The 18,407-nt window shown below is 56.9% G+C and overlaps 4 protein-coding genes across 4 annotated transcripts; all 4 read right to left on the bottom strand.

The window, feature by feature from the left end:
• Window positions 1–635: 635 nt before the first annotated feature.
• On the bottom strand, window positions 636–2,239 carry LOC307066549 (metallothionein-1E; the record flags this gene model as incomplete). Its single annotated transcript, XM_079723727.1, has 3 exons — window positions 636–727; window positions 1,434–1,499; window positions 2,212–2,239. The coding sequence occupies 3 exons, from the start codon at window positions 2,237–2,239 to the stop codon at window positions 636–638; spliced, it is 186 nt and encodes a 61-aa protein (XP_079579853.1).
• A 3,083-nt stretch (window positions 2,240–5,322) lies between these two features.
• On the bottom strand, window positions 5,323–6,926 carry LOC307066489 (metallothionein-1E; the record flags this gene model as incomplete). Its single annotated transcript, XM_079723662.1, has 3 exons — window positions 5,323–5,414; window positions 6,121–6,186; window positions 6,899–6,926. 3 exons carry the CDS (start codon window positions 6,924–6,926, stop codon window positions 5,323–5,325), a joined length of 186 nt encoding a protein of 61 aa, XP_079579788.1.
• Window positions 6,927–10,012: 3,086 nt separating this feature from the next.
• LOC307066435 (metallothionein-1E-like) lies at window positions 10,013–11,475 on the bottom strand (the record flags this gene model as incomplete). Its single annotated transcript, XM_079723588.1, has 3 exons — window positions 10,013–10,104; window positions 10,810–10,875; window positions 11,448–11,475. The coding sequence occupies 3 exons, from the start codon at window positions 11,473–11,475 to the stop codon at window positions 10,013–10,015; spliced, it is 186 nt and encodes a 61-aa protein (XP_079579714.1).
• A 3,899-nt stretch (window positions 11,476–15,374) lies between these two features.
• LOC307066380 (metallothionein-1E-like) lies at window positions 15,375–16,838 on the bottom strand (the record flags this gene model as incomplete). The annotated part of the gene is made up of 3 exons (XM_079723518.1): window positions 15,375–15,466; window positions 16,173–16,238; window positions 16,811–16,838. The coding sequence occupies 3 exons, from the start codon at window positions 16,836–16,838 to the stop codon at window positions 15,375–15,377; spliced, it is 186 nt and encodes a 61-aa protein (XP_079579644.1).
• Window positions 16,839–18,407: the final 1,569 nt, after the last annotated feature.

Genomic DNA, 18,407 nt, shown 5'->3' with positions numbered 1-18,407 from the left:
ATTTTATCTTAGCGATTCTTTTTACTGACCAGGGTTAAAACTGTGGCCGAAAATACAAATAGGTCTTTCCAGGGTGTTTTAGACGCCAGTCCCGTGTAGAAGTCAAACAAGAGGGGTGTGGGATTCCATCCCCTCTGGGTACTTTTCCAGGCTCTCATCACCGAGGACTGAGTTTGGCAGGGGCCCCCAGAGAAGGAAAATGAGAAATGGACAACGTTCTCTGCAATCCATACTCGTAAGGGGAATAGAGGGAGTGTGTCCTCTGTGTGTCCAGTGCCCTATGTCATCTGGCGAGGCTTTCATTTGGAGCTGAGAAACTGAAGCTCAACTTAACCTAAGGGGCTAAGACGCTCCGTGTGCGTGTGTTTTGGGGGGTGGGGGGGTACTCTTTGGTCCAGAGCCGAGGTCTCTGCACGTCCAGTCCAGTTCCCCACGCCAGCCCTGATGGGCACGGCGTCTCTTTGTTCAAGACAGACAAAGGAAGACAGAGCCAGAATAAAGTCAACAACTTTTATTACAACTCACATATTTCACAGAAAAAGGAATGTAGCGTCAGGTCCGCTTGTATGAAAAACGGTAAAATGCAGGTTTGTCCTGGTTGCTCTGTTGACACCCGGGGCAGGCTCTCCGCGACATCAGGCACAGCAGCTGCACTTGTCCGAGGCCCCTTTGCAGACGCAGCCCTGGGCACACTTGGCGCAGCCCACGGGGCAGCAGGAGCAGCAGCCTGGGGAGGCAAGGGCAGCGTGCAGTCGGACCACGCGTTGTCCGCAACCACCCTTCCCAACAGCAGGCCTGGCCCCAGCCGCCCTCAGGCCCAGACCCTGAGTTTACGATGGTGTCCTCTGTCCTGAGATAATTGCTCTCAGGCACTAGGTTCAGGTTGCCTGCCCCATCTGTGCCCGGGACAGGGCACAGCGCCTTGGAGAGACACTGAGCAGGGCCTCTGGGGACAAGACAAAGCCAGCCCCCAGCACCACCAGTGATGTGAGCCACGTCCTCAGGATCAAAGTGGAGGCAAACCCCTCACAGAGCAGCTCCCGCTCGGGATAGGGAGGCTCTGGGCTGCTTCGACAGGAAGGGGCTGCACCAGGTCCGAGAAGCCACACAGGGTCACTCGTTCATGTCCCTACAGTGCTTCAGTGCCTGGGAGGATTCAGAAGCGTGACTCAGGAGGGAGGAGGACTAGTTCTAGTGACAGGTCTGAGGTTGTTTGTTGGTGACCCGTCTGGGCCTCAGTCTCCCTGTTCTCTAGTGCGCGCCTGGGTCTCGGTCATGTCGAAGGCGATTCCAGCTCTGACTGGGAATCCCTTCCTGGTGAGGGGGGTGCCGGGAAGTTTGGTCACTGTCCTGCTCCTGCCTGCTGAGCTCTGGGCTCCCTCCTCGCACTCAGCCCACACCCCGCATTGCCAGAGAAGGCCCCGCACACTCACTCTTCTTGCAGGAGGTGCATCTGCAGGCCTTGCAGGTGCAGGAGCCAGCGCAGCTGCAGGAGCCGCCTGCCAGGAAGGGAAAGGCCAGCAGTGAGCAGGGAGAGGGATGCAGGAGCTACAGCAGACGGTCAGCAATGCCTCCCTGAGCCCTCCTCCTCCGTCAGGACGCGGCCCTGGGAGCTCGTGTCCACTCAGGCGGATAGAGAAGCCCCAGCTCGTGTCTTCTGGTCCAAGGAGAGTAGGTCCCCTCCTGATGGGACTCCACAGGGAAGGTCCCAGGCTCCAGACCCAGCCCAGGCTGACTGGGGCCGGGGGCCAGGGCCCATGGCGTGAACCCCAAAGAGGCAGTGTCCCCTCCTCCCATCAAGTCCTGGCAGCTCCGAGGCCTCCTCCAAACCCTGGGTCTAGCAATTCCGTGACCTGCTGGGTGACCTCAACAAAGGCAGTCTTGAGCCTCTGTACCCCCCATTCAAAAATAGAGGCTGGAAATCTCTGGCGATCTAGTGGTTACGGGACAGCGCTCTCACTTCCTAGTGTCTGGGTTCCGTCCCCGGTCAGGGAACTAAGCTCCCACAAGCTGAGTGGTACAGCCAAAAAACAAAAAACAAAAAATAGATTAAAAAAATGCTGTCGCTGCCCTGGCTGGGAAGAAAGCACTGGGTGAACCGTGGCCGTCCACTTGTGCTCAAATTGAAACTTCTTCCTCATCTAACCCCAGGGACACTGTGTCCTGGGCTGAGAAGCGGGCATCCAAGGCCCAGAGCCAGGGGTTCCTTACCAGTGGGGCAGGAGCAGTTGGGGTCCATTTGGAGCCAAGGCGAGGCCGGGGGTAGAAAGCAAGCGGCCAAGAGGCCCGTGAGCTGGTGGGAGGCGTGTCGAGCCTAGGAGCCTGCTTGCAGTGTTTGTACCCAGAGGAGGCGGCCCGGGCGCAGAGGTCCCACCCCCTCCTTGCACCCGCCCCGCGGATCTGCGCCCGCCCCGCCCGCAGCGCCGGGGGCCCGGCCGTGAGCAACCCCTGGGGCCGAGACAGGATTCTCCCAGTGTACGTGGGTCCGCTCTGCGCACGGAGAGCCGTATTTGGTGCCTGCTCGCCGGTAGGGACTGTTTGCCAGGAGGTGCGCGGTGTCCTAGCCTCCCTGTCCGCCCCTCCCGATTTTCCCGAGGGCGGCAGCCACCTTGTTCCGGGATTTTCCAGCAAGCCAGCCTCTGTATCCTCGCTGTCTTCCCCACCACCGGCCCCCGCGCTGTTGTCTTCAGGTTCCCCCTTTCCGGAGCCCGTGTGCAACCCTAGTCTCGCGCTCCCGTCCCAGGCATGGCTGGATCCTGGGAGTTGTGTGCAGAGAGCGGCGGTGGATGTGACCTTCACCACCAATCCTCCGACTCCCTCTTCCCCCACCATTTCCTGTCCTGGTCCCCACGATGGTCCTTAGGCAGCGTTTCTCTAACGTTTCTCCGTAAGAGCACCGCGACCAACTCAGGCCTCTGCCTCCCATCCTTCCTTCTTTTCTGCACTACTGAATGGATGGATGGGCACACTTGTCCCTGTGCTCCTGGCCTAAACTTGGCAGGGGATTTCCTGATCCTAGCCAGTCCACCCTGCACCAGGATGGAGGTTCCCAAAGGATGAGATCCCACCCCGTGGAAGGGATCATTGTAAGTGATGGGCAGACCTGGCATTAAATAGCAAAGCATGACAAGTGGTTATTTCCCTTTCAGTATTCAGCAGTGGGAAGGGCACTGAGCAGGCAGTCACATCCCTCTGCATAGCTCTGTGACCTCTCTGGACTTTAGTCTCCCATCTCTGCAGCCAGAAGCACAACTAGACTGTCTGAAAGGACACTTCCAGCTCTGAGTAATGATAGGCAGGACTCAGCCTTCAGTGACCTCCTAATCAGCGACCTTTGGCAAGGAGGTGAGACAGCCTTGCTATAGCTTCAGACCTCTGAATATGATCTGTGTGCCCTTAGGCAGGTTGCTGAAACTCTGGGTAGCTGGCGCAATCATTCCAGCCCCTGCAGGTTCACTGTGTTACTGGTTCAATATAGATCAAGTGATAGGAAGGGTGGGCATTGATTTTGTGTTTCTCCAAATGGTGTGGCAGCATTTTATCCTGGGGGGGGGGGGCTATTGCAGGGCATCCACACTCCCCCTGCCAGTGGATCAGTAAATTTGCAATCAAACCTTAACCTCCAGCCTGGAGTGATGCTTGCAAAACCATGAGCCTTTCCCCAAGAGCTTGTTGGAATTCAGCAAGATTGTGTCCCAGTAAAGTCACTGTGAACAGAAGCATCCTAATAGACAGAGTTTATTAAGCCCTAGTGAGGAGCTAGGCCACTCTCAATACCACACAGGGATATCATCTCCTTTTTATAGGAAATGGAGACTTAGAGAGGTCGAGCGACTCATTTAGGATACGCGGCTGGTAAGGGCCACTGTGGTCTGTGAACCAAGACTGCCTGACACCAGCACCCACGCACCCAGCACAGGCTGGCTCCTGAAATCCCCTCTTCACACAGGACACCTGTGGGTGAGTGTGGTCCTGACACTTGGGCCACGTGACTCGTCTTTCTCTTTGACTTTCCATCAAATAGCAAATCCCTCCAGAAGTTGTCAGGAGGACCAGCTCTCGCCATTATTTACAGGTCACTCAGCGCCTCACTCCTTCCTAGTAAATACCACCACCACGTTGTAAATGCAGAATCTGACACTACCCTGCACAGGCAGACATGAAGTCCTTCATCTGGAACCAATTTCCAGGTACTCTGCCTCTTGTTGGGAAGTGGCTGGGCATTACCTACAAATTCCTAGTCACTTTGTGGTTTCCAGTAGCCAAGGGCTGGATTTTGAAGGCAGCGTTCAGCCTGACCTAAAGGAACTTCCAAAGATTCAGAGCCAACTCACCACAGGGAGCTCTCAGGGGTAGCAGGTGTCCTCTCACTGGCACTGGGCCAGCCGAGACGGATGTTCCCTGTGGGGATGGTGGGAAGAGCTACTTCAGGTGTGGGTGATCCACACAGTGGGGCGTTTGAAAGTGTTTTCCGTGTTCAACATACTCCTTTGATGAACTCATGGTTTTTTTTTAATAATTGAAGTGTAGCTGATTTACAATATTGTGTTAGTTTCAGGTGAACAAACATGTTTTTACTTTTTAAATTTTTCCTGTACTACTCTGATCCTCATACATTTATTCAAATTTATTGAATCAACAATTGGGTTTTGTATTTTGTGTCCTTTGAAATTTTTCTTAGTAGTTCACTTAATTTTATTTTACCAAAGTTTAGGTTTGTGACGTTAGAAAATAAAAACCACAGCTAGAAAATTCACACATCTTTCAGTGCAGGGAGTTTGAGACTTCCAGGTAGGGATTCAGGTAACTGGAGGTGTGATTCCAGCTTCTTTAGAGTCTATGAAGCCTAAAATCTATGAGGACGTGAAGTTAGCCAGGGAAATCAGAGGATGGGAAATGAGGCATGGAGAAGTCACCAACCCTTGCCATGCCACGAACCCTTGCCATGAGAATGGAGGGGACCTTGTATCTGCTCAACACCCTTAGAGCATCTGGTCTAATGCTCTTCCATTTTACGGAAGATGAACCCAGTGAGGGAGTGTGGCTTGTCTTAGGCACTCAGTTTGTGAGGGACTCACATTTTGTTCCAGTACCCAAGTCTCTGCACTTCTCATCCAGTCTCCTACACCAGCCCTGGTGTAGGGCAGGAGCCCTTATTCCCAATGCACAGAAAAAAGAGCCGAGTCGGAAGAGTGTCAACAGCTTTTATTACAACTCACATATTTCATAGGAAAGGGAATGTAGCAATCAAGTGAGAGTTGTATAAAAACACAGGTCGGCCCGTGGTCCTCCATTGACACCTGGGGCAGGCTCTCCGCGACATCAGGCACAGCAGCTGCACTTGTCCGAGGCCCCTTTGCAGACGCAGCCCTGGGCACACTTGGCGCAGCCCACGGGGCAGCAGGAGCAGCAGCCTGGGGAGGCAAGGGCAGCGTGCAGTCGGACCATGCGTTGTCCACAACCACCCTTCCCAACAGCAGGCCTGGCCCCAGCCGCCCTCAGGCCCAGACCCTGAGTTTACGATGGTGTCCTCTGTCCTGAGATAATTGCTCTCAGGCACTAGGTTCAGGTTGCCTGCCCCATCTGTGCCCGGGACAGGGCACAGCGCCTTGGAGAGACACTGAGCAGGGCCTCTGGGGACAAGACAAAGCCAGCCCCCAGCACCACCAGTGATGTGAGCCACGTCCTCAGGATCAAAGTGGAGGCAAACCTCTCACAGAGCAGCTCCCGCTCGGGATAGGGAGGCTCTGGGCTGCTTCGACAGGAAGGGGCTGCACCAGGTCCGAGAAGCCACACAGGGTCACTCGTTCATGTCCCTACAGTGCTTCAGTCCCTGGGAGGATTCAGAAGCGTGACTCAGGAGGGAGGAGGACTAGTTCTAGTGACAGGTCTGAGGTTGTTTGTTGGTGACCCGTCTGGGCCTCAGTCTCCCTGTTCTCTAGTGCGCGCCTGGGTCTCGGTCATGTCGAAGGCGATTCCAGCTCTGACTGGGAATCCCTTCCTGGTGAGGGGGGTGCCGGGAAGTTTGGTCACTGTCCTGCTCCTGCCTGCTGAGCTCTGGGCTCCCTCCTCGCACTCAGCCCACACCCCGCATTGCCAGAGAAGGCCCCGCACACTCACTCTTCTTGCAGGAGGTGCATCTGCAGGCCTTGCAGGTGCAGGAGCCAGCGCAGCTGCAGGAGCCACCTGCCAGGAAGGGAAAGGCCAGCAGTGAGCAGGGAGAGGGATGCAGGAGCTACAGCAGACGGTCAGCAATGCCTCCCTGAGCCCTCCTCCTCCGTCAGGACGCGGCCCTGGGAGCTCGTGTCCACTCAGGCGGATAGAGAAGCCCCAGCTCGTGTCTTCTGGTCCAAGGAGAGTAGGTCCCCTCCTGATGGGACTCCACAGGGAAGGTCCCAGGCTCCAGGCCCAGCCCAGGCTGACTGGGGCCGGGGGCCAGGGCCCATGGCGTGAACCCCAAAGAGGCAGTGTCCCCTCCTCCCATCAAGTCCTGGCAGCTCCGAGGCCTCCTCCAAACCCTGGGTCTAGCAATTCCGTGACCTGCTGGGTGACCTCAACAAAGGCAGTCTTGAGCCTCTGTACCCCCCATTCAAAAATAGAGGCTGGAAATCTCTGGCGATCTAGTGGTTACGGGACAGCGCTCTCACTTCCTAGTGTCTGGGTTCCGTCCCCGGTCAGGGAACTAAGCTCCCACAAGCTGAGTGGTACAGCCAAAAAACAAAAAACAAAAAATAGATTAAAAAAATGCTGTCGCTGCCCTGGCTGGGAAGAAAGCACTGGGTGAACCGTGGCCGTCCACTTGTGCTCAAATTGAAACTTCTTCCTCATCTAACCCCAGGGACACTGTGTCCTGGGCTGAGAAGCGGGCATCCAAGGCCCAGAGCCAGGGGTTCCTTACCAGTGGGGCAGGAGCAGTTGGGGTCCATTTGGAGCCAAGGCGAGGCCGGGGGTAGAAAGCAAGCGGCCAAGAGGCCCGTGAGCTGGTGGGAGGCGTGTCGAGCCTAGGAGCCTGCTTGCAGTGTTTGTACCCAGAGGAGGCGGCCCGGGCGCAGAGGTCCCACCCCCTCCTTGCACCCGCCCCGCGGATCTGCGCCCGCCCCGCCCGCAGCGCCGGGGGCCCGGCCGTGAGCAACCCCTGGGGCCGAGACAGGATTCTCCCAGTGTACGTGGGTCCGCTCTGCGCACGGAGAGCCGTATTTGGTGCCTGCTCGCCGGTAGGGACTGTTTGCCAGGAGGTGCGCGGTGTCCTAGCCTCCCTGTCCGCCCCTCCCGATTTTCCCGAGGGCGGCAGCCACCTTGTTCCGGGATTTTCCAGCAAGCCAGCCTCTGTATCCTCGCTGTCTTCCCCACCACCGGCCCCCGCGCTGTTGTCTTCAGGTTCCCCCTTTCCGGAGCCCGTGTGCAACCCTAGTCTCGCGCTCCCGTCCCAGGCATGGCTGGATCCTGGGAGTTGTGTGCAGAGAGCGGCGGTGGATGTGACCTTCACCACCAATCCTCCGACTCCCTCTTCCCCCACCATTTCCTGTCCTGGTCCCCACGATGGTCCTTAGGCAGCGTTTCTCTAACGTTTCTCCGTAAGAGCACCGCGACCAACTCAGGCCTCTGCCTCCCATCCTTCCTTCTTTTCTGCACTACTGAATGGATGGATGGGCACACTTGTCCCTGTGCTCCTGGCCTAAACTTGGCAGGGGATTTCCTGATCCTAGCCAGTCCACCCTGCACCAGGATGGAGGTTCCCAAAGGATGAGATCCCACCCCGTGGAAGGGATCATTGTAAGTGATGGGCAGACCTGGCATTAAATAGCAAAGCATGACAAGTGGTTATTTCCCTTTCAGTATTCAGCAGTGGGAAGGGCACTGAGCAGGCAGTCACATCCCTCTGCATAGCTCTGTGACCTCTCTGGACTTTAGTCTCCCATCTCTGCAGCCAGAAGCACAACTAGACTGTCTGAAAGGACACTTCCAGCTCTGAGTAATGATAGGCAGGACTCAGCCTTCAGTGACCTCCTAATCAGCGACCTTTGGCAAGGAGGTGAGACAGCCTTGCTATAGCTTCAGACCTCTGAATATGATCTGTGTGCCCTTAGGCAGGTTGCTGAAACTCTGGGTAGCTGGCGCAATCATTCCAGCCCCTGCAGGTTCACTGTGTTACTGGTTCAATATAGATCAAGTGATAGGAAGGGTGGGCATTGATTTTGTGTTTCTCCAAATGGTGTGGCAGCATTTTATCCTGGGGGGGGGCTATTGCAGGGCATCCACACTCCCCCTGCCAGTGGATCAGTAAATTTGCAATCAAACCTTAACCTCCAGCCTGGAGTGATGCTTGCAAAACCATGAGCCTTTCCCCAAGAGCTTGTTGGAATTCAGCAAGATTGTGTCCCAGTAAAGTCACTGTGAACAGAAGCATCCTAATAGACAGAGTTTATTAAGCCCTAGTGAGGAGCTAGGCCACTCTCAATACCACACAGGGATATCATCTCCTTTTTATAGGAAATGGAGACTTAGAGAGGTCGAGCGACTCATTTAGGATACGCGGCTGGTAAGGGCCACTGTGGTCTGTGAACCAAGACTGCCTGACACCAGCACCCACGCACCCAGCACAGGCTGGCTCCTGAAATCCCCTCTTCACACAGGACACCTGTGGGTGAGTGTGGTCCTGACACTTGGGCCACGTGACTCGTCTTTCTCTTTGACTTTCCATCAAATAGCAAATCCCTCCAGAAGTTGTCAGGAGGACCAGCTCTCGCCATTATTTACAGGTCACTCAGCGCCTCACTCCTTCCTAGTAAATACCACCACCACGTTGTAAATGCAGAATCTGACACTACCCTGCACAGGCAGACATGAAGTCCTTCATCTGGAACCAATTTCCAGGTACTCTGCCTCTTGTTGGGAAGTGGCTGGGCATTACCTACAAATTCCTAGTCACTTTGTGGTTTCCAGTAGCCAAGGGCTGGATTTTGAAGGCAGCGTTCAGCCTGACCTAAAGGAACTTCCAAAGATTCAGAGCCAACTCACCACAGGGAGCTCTCAGGGGTAGCAGGTGTCCTCTCACTGGCACTGGGCCAGCCGAGACGGATGTTCCCTGTGGGGATGGTGGGAAGAGCTACTTCAGGTGTGGGTGATCCACACAGTGGGGCGTTTGAAAGTGTTTTCCGTGTTCAACATACTCCTTTGATGAACTCATGGTTTTTTTTTTTAATAATTGAAGTGTAGCTGATTTACAATATTGTGTTAGTTTCAGGCGAACAAACATGTTTTTACTTTTTAAATTTTTCCTGTACTACTCTGATCCTCATACATTTATTCAAATTTATTGAATCAACAATTGGGTTTTGTATTTTGTGTCCTTTGAAATTTTTCTTAGTAGTTCACTTAATTTTATTTTACCAAAGTTTAGGTTTGTGACGTTAGAAAATAAAAACCACAGCTAGAAAATTCACACATCTTTCAGTGCAGGGAGTTTGAGACTTCCAGGTAGGGATTCAGGTAACTGGAGGTGTGATTCCAACTTCTTTAGAGTCTATGAAGCCTAAAATCTATGAGGACGTGAAGTTAGCCAGGGAAATCAGAGGATGGGAAATGAGGCATGGAGAAATCACCAACCCTTGCCATGCCACGAACCCTTGCCATGAGAATGGAGGGGACCTTGTATCTGCTCAACACCCTTAGAGCATCTGGTCTAATGCTCTTCCATTTTACGGAAGATGAACCCAGTGAGGGAGTGTGGCTTGTCTTAGGCACTCAGTTTGTGAGGGACTCACATTTTGTTCCAGTACCCAAGTCTCTGCACTTCTCATCCAGTCTCCTACACCAGCCCTGGCTGGTGTAGGGCAGGAGCCCTTATTCCCAATGCACAGAAAAAAGAGCCGAGTCGGAAGAGTGTCAACAGCTTTTATTACAACTCACATATTTCATAGGAAAGGGAATGTAGCAATCAAGTCAGAGTTGTATAAAAACACAGGTTGGCCCGTGGTCCTCCATTGACACCTGGGGCAGGCTCTCCGCGACATCAGGCACAGCAGCTGCACTTGTCCGAGGCCCCTTTGCAGACGCAGCCCTGGGCACACTTGGCGCAGCCCACGGGGCAGCAGGAGCAGCAGCCTGGGGAGGCAAGGGCAGCGTGCAGTCGGACCACGCGTTGTCCACAACCACCCTTCCCAACAGCAGGCCTGGCCCCAGCCGCCCTCAGGCCCAGACCCTGAGTTTACGATGGTGTCCTCTGTCCTGAGATAATTGCTCTCAGGCACTAGGTTCAGGTTGCCTGCCCCATCTGTGCCCAGGACAGGGCACAGCGCCTTGGACAGACAGTGAGCAGGGCCTCTGGGGCAAGAGAAAGCCGGCCCCCAGCACCACCAGTGATGTGAGCCACGTCCTCAGGATCAAAGTGGAGGCAAACCCCTCACAGAGTAGCTCCCGCTCGGGATAGGGAAGCTCTGGGTTGCTTCGACAGGAAGGGGCTGCACCAGGTCCGAGAAGCCACACAGGGTCACTCGCTCATGTCCCTACAGTGCTTCAGTCCCTGGGAGGATTCAGAAGCGGGCCTCAGGAGGCAGGAGGACTAGTTCTAGTGACAGGTCTGAGGTTGTTTGTTGGTGACCCGTCTGGGCCTCAGTCTCCCTGTTCTCTAGTGCGCGCCTGGGTCTCGGTCACGTCGAAGGCGATTCCAGCTCTGATTGGGAATCCCTTTCTGGTGAGGAGGGTGCCGGGAAGTTTGGTCTCTCTCCTGCTCCTGCCTGCTGAGCTCTGGGCTCCCTCCTCGCACTCAGCCCACACCCCGCATTCCCAGAGAAGGCCCCGCACACTCACTCTTCTTGCAGGACGTGCATCTGCAGGCCTTGCAGGTGCAGGAGCCAGCGCAGCTGCAGGAGCCGCCTGCCAGGAAGGGAAAGGCCAGCAGTGAGCAGGGAGAGGGATGCAGGAGCTACAGCAGACGGTCAGCAATGCCTCCCTGAGCCCTCCTCCGTCAGGACCCAGTCCTGGGAGCTCGTGTCCACTCAGGCGGATAGAGAAGCCCCAGCTCGTCTCTTCTGGTCCAAGGAGAGTAGGTCCCCTCCTGATGGGACTCCACAGGGAAGGTCCCAGGCTCCAGACCCAGCCCAGGGTGACTGGGGCCGGGGGCCAGGGCCCATGGCCTGAACCCCAAAGAGGCAGTGTCCCCTCCTCCCATCCAGTCCTGGCAGCTCCGAGGCCTCCTCCAAACACTGGGTCCCGGTCTAGCAATCCCCTGACCAGCTGGGTGACCTCAATCAGGACAGCCTGGAGCCCCCGTGACCTCAGTGTTAACAGAGAGGCAAAGGGAGACTGACCTGCTCCCAGGGGCCTGGCTCCCAAGAAAGCCCCGGACCCGTGACAGGAGTCCTCCTGAGCTCAAACTCAAAACCCTCCCTTGTCGTCCTGTGCCTGGGAAGGGGGCATCCTAAGGCTCAAAGCCAGGGCTCCCTTACCAGTGGGGCAGGAGCACTTGGGGTCCATCTGGAGGAGAAGTGAGGCCCGAGGTCCAAAGCAAGGGGCGAAGCGGCTGCACGGGTCCGGTGGGGGCCGTGTGGGAGCGAGGAGCCCGGGGGCTCAGTTATAGGCCGAGGAGGCGGCCCGGGCGCAGAGGCCCCGCCCCCGCCTTGCACGCGCCCCGCGGGTCCGCGCCCGCGCCCGCGCCCGCGCCCGCGCCCACGCCCGCGCCGTCCGCAGCGCCCTCAGCGCCCTGGGCCGGGCTGTGAGCAACAGGCGGGGCCGAGCGCACGATTCCACTTCGGTGCCGGCTGGAGCGGAGGAACCGGGTGCCGTGCGGTAAGCGGTGTCCCAGCCCCCTGGCCGCCCCTTCCCAATGTGCCCGACGGGAGCAGCCACCCTGTTGGCGGGTTGTGCAGGAATCCAGCTCCCGCGTCCTCCGGTCTTCCCCGCCCCGGGCCCCGCGCCGCCGGCCTGCGGGTCGCCGTTTCCTGCAGCCTGAGAACAGCCCCCGCCTCCCGCTCGTGTCCCTGGCTTGGCTGGAGCCGGGGAGCGGTGTCAGAGACGGCAGGCGTATGTGACCCTCACCACCGTTTCGCCCAGCCCATGTGTCCCCAGGCGTTGCCAGCCCCGGTCCCCACCACGGTCCTTTGGAAGCACGTTTCCGGTACCGTCTCCTGGAACGGCAGCGCGGTGAACATTGCCTTCAGCCGCTAGTCCTCCTCACTTGTGTTTTCCTTTCCTGGAGGGATCATGGCTCATTTCGGCGGGGGCTTCTTTGCCTAAACTTTCCAGGGGGGCTCCTCACTGTAGCCGGTCCACCCCACGCCAGGGTGGAGGTTCCCTAATCATGGGATGCTCCCCAGGGACGGCGTCATTGTAGGTGATAGGCAGCCCTGGCGTTAAATAACAAAGCGAGACAAGTGGATAGTTCCCTTTGAGTAGTCCCGACAGTTACTCACCGTGGAGTCCAGGCCAAGCCTTGTTAATCACTTTTGCTCTTTGAACTGTCACACCAACCGGGAAGGGAGATCCTAGTCAGGAGCCCGTTTCCCAAAGGCCAAAGTACCTACAGTACAAGGAGGCTCCGGAGGCAGGCACACGGTGCTGGGGAGTGGTGCCCTGCTTCTGTGCTTTTGTCGCTTCGCAGCTGAGAGAGGGAGTCAGTGAGAAAGCTCCCCTTTGGCGCAGAGCTGTGTCCTCAGCCCGTCTCTACCATGTCCAGCTCAATCCTGGGGGCGACCAGAGTGACAGAATAGGAATGGATTTATGACTTTGTGGCTACCTTCTGACTCTCTCCTTCAGTAGTGCTCAAGAGGTTTCTTTTGGTATAACGTATTTCGGAAAATCGCTGAAAAGAGAATGGTAAGGAAATCCTGATGCAGGTGACAGCAGAAATGGCAGGATCCTTCTGTATGTGTTAGGAGGACACCGACTGTGTTACTCACGGCTTTCTACCTGTAGTGTCAACGGCTCTTTGCGTGAAGGCAGGATAACCCTCTCAGGGGAACTGGTCCCAGGCTCACAGGGTTGATGAGGACGGCCCAGAGCACAGAGCTAAACACACCATCCTTGCTTGCGTGTCTGGAAGGAGGACAATGTCTCCTAGGCTAATGATAACAAATAAATAAAGAGATAAATAAATGAATCGGTGGTACGATAGATTACTCCCTGAGTGCCCAGTATGTTCTGACCTTCTTTGCATGTATTCAATTCTGTAATCCCGAGAGCCAGACACTGTTATTTTGCCCTTTAGAGCAGAGGAGACTGAGCCAGAGAGAGGTTATGTCACAGGGCTATGTGTGACACAGATGGGACTGGCCCTCCTGCAGGCTGACTGCAGCCCCCCGCCCAACCGGACACCATGTCATCCCATGAAAGGTGAGAACACTGAACACCTGGCACAGAGGCAGCAGTGGGAAAGCCCTGAGCTGGCAGTCAGAGCCCTCTGCACAGCTCTGTGACCTCTGTGGGCTTCAGCCTCCCACCTCTGCAGCCAGGAGCACAGCTGGACTGTCTCCGAAGACCCTTGCAGCCCTGAAAAAGGAGAGGCCGGATTCAGCCTCCAGTGATGTCATAACCGGCCCCATGTGGCCGGGAGGTGAGACAGCTGTGGTGTAGGTGTAGTCCTCTGAGTATAGGCTGTGTGCCCTTGGGTAAGTTGCTTAACCTCTCTGCAATTGGCACCATCACTCCAGACCTTGCAGGTTCACTGAGTCTGTGCAAATGCTGTGGCGGTGACTCGTTCCATGGGGCTTGTTGGAGAACATCCCTACGCCCTCTGGCACTGGATAAGCAAGGTTCCTATCCACCTCTGCCCTCACCATGAGCTTGCTTGCAAACCAGGGAGCCTTTCTCCAGGAGCTTGTTGGGAGCTCAAGGATTCTCTGTGCACAAATGTCAGTGTGGAGAGAGCGATCATAAAGGACACCGTTCGGGAAGCCCGAGCTAGGAGCCAGGCCACTATCTGGCTTATTCCCCCTCATTGAAATTAATCTTTTTTATCGAAAGGAGGAAATGAAATCTCAGAGAGTATCAGTGACTTGCCAGGTCAGGAAGTGGCATGCTGGCTGTGAACCCGAGTGCCTGACACCAACACCCACGCACGCAGAACGGGCCGGCTCCCGAAATGCCCCCTTCACACAGGGCACCTGTGGGCAATCTTGCTCCTGACTTCTGAGCCACGTGTCTCCTCTTTCTCTCCGAGTGCCCATCAACTAGGAATTCCCTCCCCAGACCGCCAGGGGGCGCAACACCTGAACTATATTACCTGTTCCCTCAGCACACACTTCTTGCTAATAAACAGCACCAGGCCCTCCGCACTGCAGCACCACCATCACTCTGCAGAGGAACACATGAAGTCCTTCTTCTGAAAGCAAGTCTCAGGGAAACAGCTGGGAAATTCCCACCAAATTCAAATCACTATCGGGGTGTCAAGTAGCCACGGGCTGCATTTGAGGGAAGGGAAGATGTCAGCCTGATCTAGGGAGGACCTTGCGAAGATTCAGAGCCAAGGCCCTGCAGGGAGCTGTCACGGGTGGCGAGTGTCCTGTCAGTAGCCCTGGGCAAGCCAAGACTGATGTTCCCTGTGGGGAGGCAGGGGGCAGGGCTGCTCCGGGCGTGTGTGGTCCGCACAGTGGGGCATCTGTGAAGCGTTCCCAGGACTCGGGCACACCTTCCATGTAAGTGCAGCATATGAAAGCGTCCAGCTTTCAGAATTGCTCCTCCACGTATGAGGGTGATTTGACGTGTTGAAGGGAAAAATGGGTGTCACATATAGTGTCCTTTTACATTTTATCTTAGCGATTCTTTTTACTGACCAGGGTTAAAACTGTGGCCGAAAATACAAATAGGTCTTTCCAGGGTGTTTTAGACGCCAGTCCCGTGTAGAAGTCAAACAAGAGGGGTGTGGGATTCCATCCCCTCTGGGTACTTTTCCAGGCTCTCATCACCGAGGACTGAGTTTGGCAGGGGCCCCCAGAGAAGGAAAATGAGAAATGGACAACGTTCTCTGCAATCCATACTCGTAAGGGGAATAGAGGGAGTGTGTCCTCTGTGTGTCCAGTGCCCTATGTCATCTGGCGAGGTTTTCATTTGGAGCTGAGAAACTGAAGCTCAACTTAACCTAAGGGGCTAAGACGCTCCGTGTGCGTGTGTTTTGGGGGGTGGGGGGGTACTCTTTGGTCCAGAGCCGAGGTCTCTGCACGTCCAGTCCAGTTCCCCACGCCAGCCCTGATGGGCACGGCATCTCTTTGTTCAAGACAGACAAAGGAAGACAGAGCCAGAATAAAGTCAACAACTTTTATTACAACTCACATATTTCACAGAAAAAGGAATGTAGCGTCAGGTCCGCTTGTATGAAAAACGGTAAAATGCAGGTTTGTCCTGGTTGCTCTGTTGACACCCGGGGCAGGCTCTCCGCGACATCAGGCACAGCAGCTGCACTTGTCCGAGGCCCCTTTGCAGACGCAGCCCTGGGCACACTTGGCGCAGCCCACGGGGCAGCAGGAGCAGCAGCCTGGGGAGGCAAGGGCAGCGTGCAGTCGGACCACGCGTTGTCCGCAACCACCCTTCCCAACAGCAGGCCTGGCCCCAGCCGCCCTCAGGCCCAGACCCTGAGTTTACGATGGTGTCCTCTGTCCTGAGATAATTGCTCTCAGGCACTAGGTTCAGGTTGCCTGCCCCATCTGTGCCCGGGACAGGGCACAGCGCCTTGGAGAGACACTGAGCAGGGCCTCTGGGGACAAGACAAAGCCAGCCCCCAGCACCACCAGTGATGTGAGCCACGTCCTCAGGATCAAAGTGGAGGCAAACCCCTCACAGAGCAGCTCCCGCTCGGGATAGGGAGGCTCTGGGCTGCTTCGACAGGAAGGGGCTGCACCAGGTCCGAGAAGCCACACAGGGTCACTCGTTCATGTCCCTACAGTGCTTCAGTCCCTGGGAGGATTCAGAAGCGTGACTCAGGAGGGAGGAGGACTAGTTCTAGTGACAGGTCTGAGGTTGTTTGTTGGTGACCCGTCTGGGCCTCAGTCTCCCTGTTCTCTAGTGCGCGCCTGGGTCTCGGTCATGTCGAAGGCGATTCCAGCTCTGACTGGGAATCCCTTCCTGGTGAGGGGGGTGCCGGGAAGTTTGGTCACTGTCCTGCTCCTGCCTGCTGAGCTCTGGGCTCCCTCCTCGCACTCAGCCCACACCCCGCATTGCCAGAGAAGGCCCCGCACACTCACTCTTCTTGCAGGAGGTGCATCTGCAGGCCTTGCAGGTGCAGGAGCCAGCGCAGCTGCAGGAGCCGCCTGCCAGGAAGGGAAAGGCCAGCAGTGAGCAGGGAGAGGGATTCAGGAGCTACAGCAGACGGTCAGCAATGCCTCCCTGAGCCCTCCTCCGTCAGGACCCAGTCCTGGGAGCTCGTGTCCACTCAGGCGGATAGAGAAGCCCCAGCTCGTCTCTTCTGGTCCAAGGAGAGTAGGTCCCCTCCTGATGGGACTCCACAGGGAAGGTCCCAGGCTCCAGACCCAGCCCAGGCTGACTGGGGCCGGGGGCCAGGGCCCATGGCCTGAACCCCAAAGAGGCAGTGTCCCCTCCTCCCATCCAGTCCTGGCAGCTCCGAGGCCTCCTCCAAACACTGGGTCCCGGTCTAGCAATCCCCTGACCAGCTGGGTGACCTCAATCAGGACAGCCTGGAGCCCCCGTGACCTCAGTGTTAACAGAGAGGCAAAGGGAGACTGACCTGCTCCCAGGGGCCTGGCTCCCAAGAAAGCCCCGGACCCGTGACAGGAGTCCTCCTGAGCTCAAACTCAAAACCCTCCCTTGTCGTCCTGTGCCTGGGAAGGGGGCATCCTAAGGCTCAAAGCCAGGGCTCCCTTACCAGTGGGGCAGGAGCACTTGGGGTCCATCTGGAGGAGAAGTGAGGCCCGAGGTCCAAAGCAAGGGGCGAAGCGGCTGCACGGGTCCGGTGGGGGCCGTGTGGGAGCGAGGAGCCCGGGGGCTCAGTTATAGGCCGAGGAGGCGGCCCGGGCGCAGAGGCCCCGCCCCCGCCTTGCACGCGCCCCGCGGGTCCGCGCCCGCGCCCACGCCCGCGCCGTCCGCATCGCCCTCGGCGCCCTGGGCCGGGCTGTGAGCAACAGGCGGGGCCGAGCGCAGGATTCCACTTCGGTGCCGGCTGGAGCGTAGGAACCGGGTGCCGTGCGGTAAGCGGTGTCCCAGCCCCCTGGCCGCCCCTTCCCAATGTGCCCGACGGGAGCAGCCACCCTGTTGGCGGGTTGTGCAGGAATCCAGCTCCCGCGTCCTCCGGTCTTCCCCGCCCCGGGCCCCGCGCCGCCGGCCTGCGGGTCGCCGTTTCCTGTAGCCTGAGAACAGCCCCCGCCTCCCGCTCGTGTCCCTGGCTTGGCTGGAGCCGGGGAGCGGTGTCAGAGACGGCAGGCGTATGTGACCCTCACCACCGTTTCGCCCAGCCCATGTGTCCCCAGGCGTTGCCAGCCCCGGTCCCCACCACGGTCCTTTGGAAGCACGTTTCCGGTACCGTCTCCTGGAACGGCAGCGCGGTGAACATTGCCTTCAGCCGCTAGTCCTCCTCACTTGTGTTTTCCTTTCCTGGAGGGATCATGGCTCATTTCGGCGGGGGCTTCTTTGCCTAAACTTTCCAGGGGGGCTCCTCACTGTAGCCGGTCCACCCCACGCCAGGGTGGAGGTTCCCTAATCATGGGATGCTCCCCAGGGACGGCGTCATTGTAGGTGATAGGCAGCCCTGGCGTTAAATAACAAAGCGAGACAAGTGGATAGTTCCCTTTGAGTAGTCCCGACAGTTACTCACCGTGGAGTCCAGGCCAAGCCTTGTTAATCACTTTTGCTCTTTGAACTGTCACACCAACCGGGAAGGGAGATCCTAGTCAGGAGCCCGTTTCCCAAAGGCCAAAGTACCTACAGTACAAGGAGGCTCCGGAGGCAGGCACACGGTGCTGGGGAGTGGTGCCCTGCTTCTGTGCTTTTGTCGCTTCGCAGCTGAGAGAGGGAGTCAGTGAGAAAGCTCCCCTTTGGCCCAGAGCTGTGTCCTCAGCCCGTCTCTACCATGTCCAGCTCAATCCTGGGGGCGACCAGAGTGACAGAATAGGAATGGATTTATGACTTTGTGGCTACCTTCTGACTCTCTCCTTCAGTAGTGCTCAAGAGGTTTCTTTTGGTATAACGTATTTCGGAAAATCGCTGAAAAGAGAATGGTAAGGAAATCCTGATGCAGGTGACAGCAGAAATGGCAGGATCCTTCTGTATGTGTTAGGAGGACACCGACTGTGTTACTCACGGCTTTCTACCTGTAGTGTCAACGGCTCTTTGCGTGAAGGCAGGATAACCCTCTCAGGGGAACTGGTCCCAGGCTCACAGGGTTGATGAGGACGGCCCAGAGCACAGAGCTAAACACACCATCCTTGCTTGCGTGTCTGGAAGGAGGACAATGTCTCCTAGGCTAA

Source organism: Hyperoodon ampullatus, assembly GCF_949752795.1.
Source record: "Hyperoodon ampullatus genome assembly, chromosome: 18".
In the NCBI taxonomy this organism is placed as follows: domain Eukaryota; kingdom Metazoa; phylum Chordata; class Mammalia; order Artiodactyla; family Ziphiidae; genus Hyperoodon; species Hyperoodon ampullatus.
The sequence above is the reverse complement of the archived record's forward strand: the minus strand, read 5'-3'. Positions and strand labels throughout refer to the sequence as shown.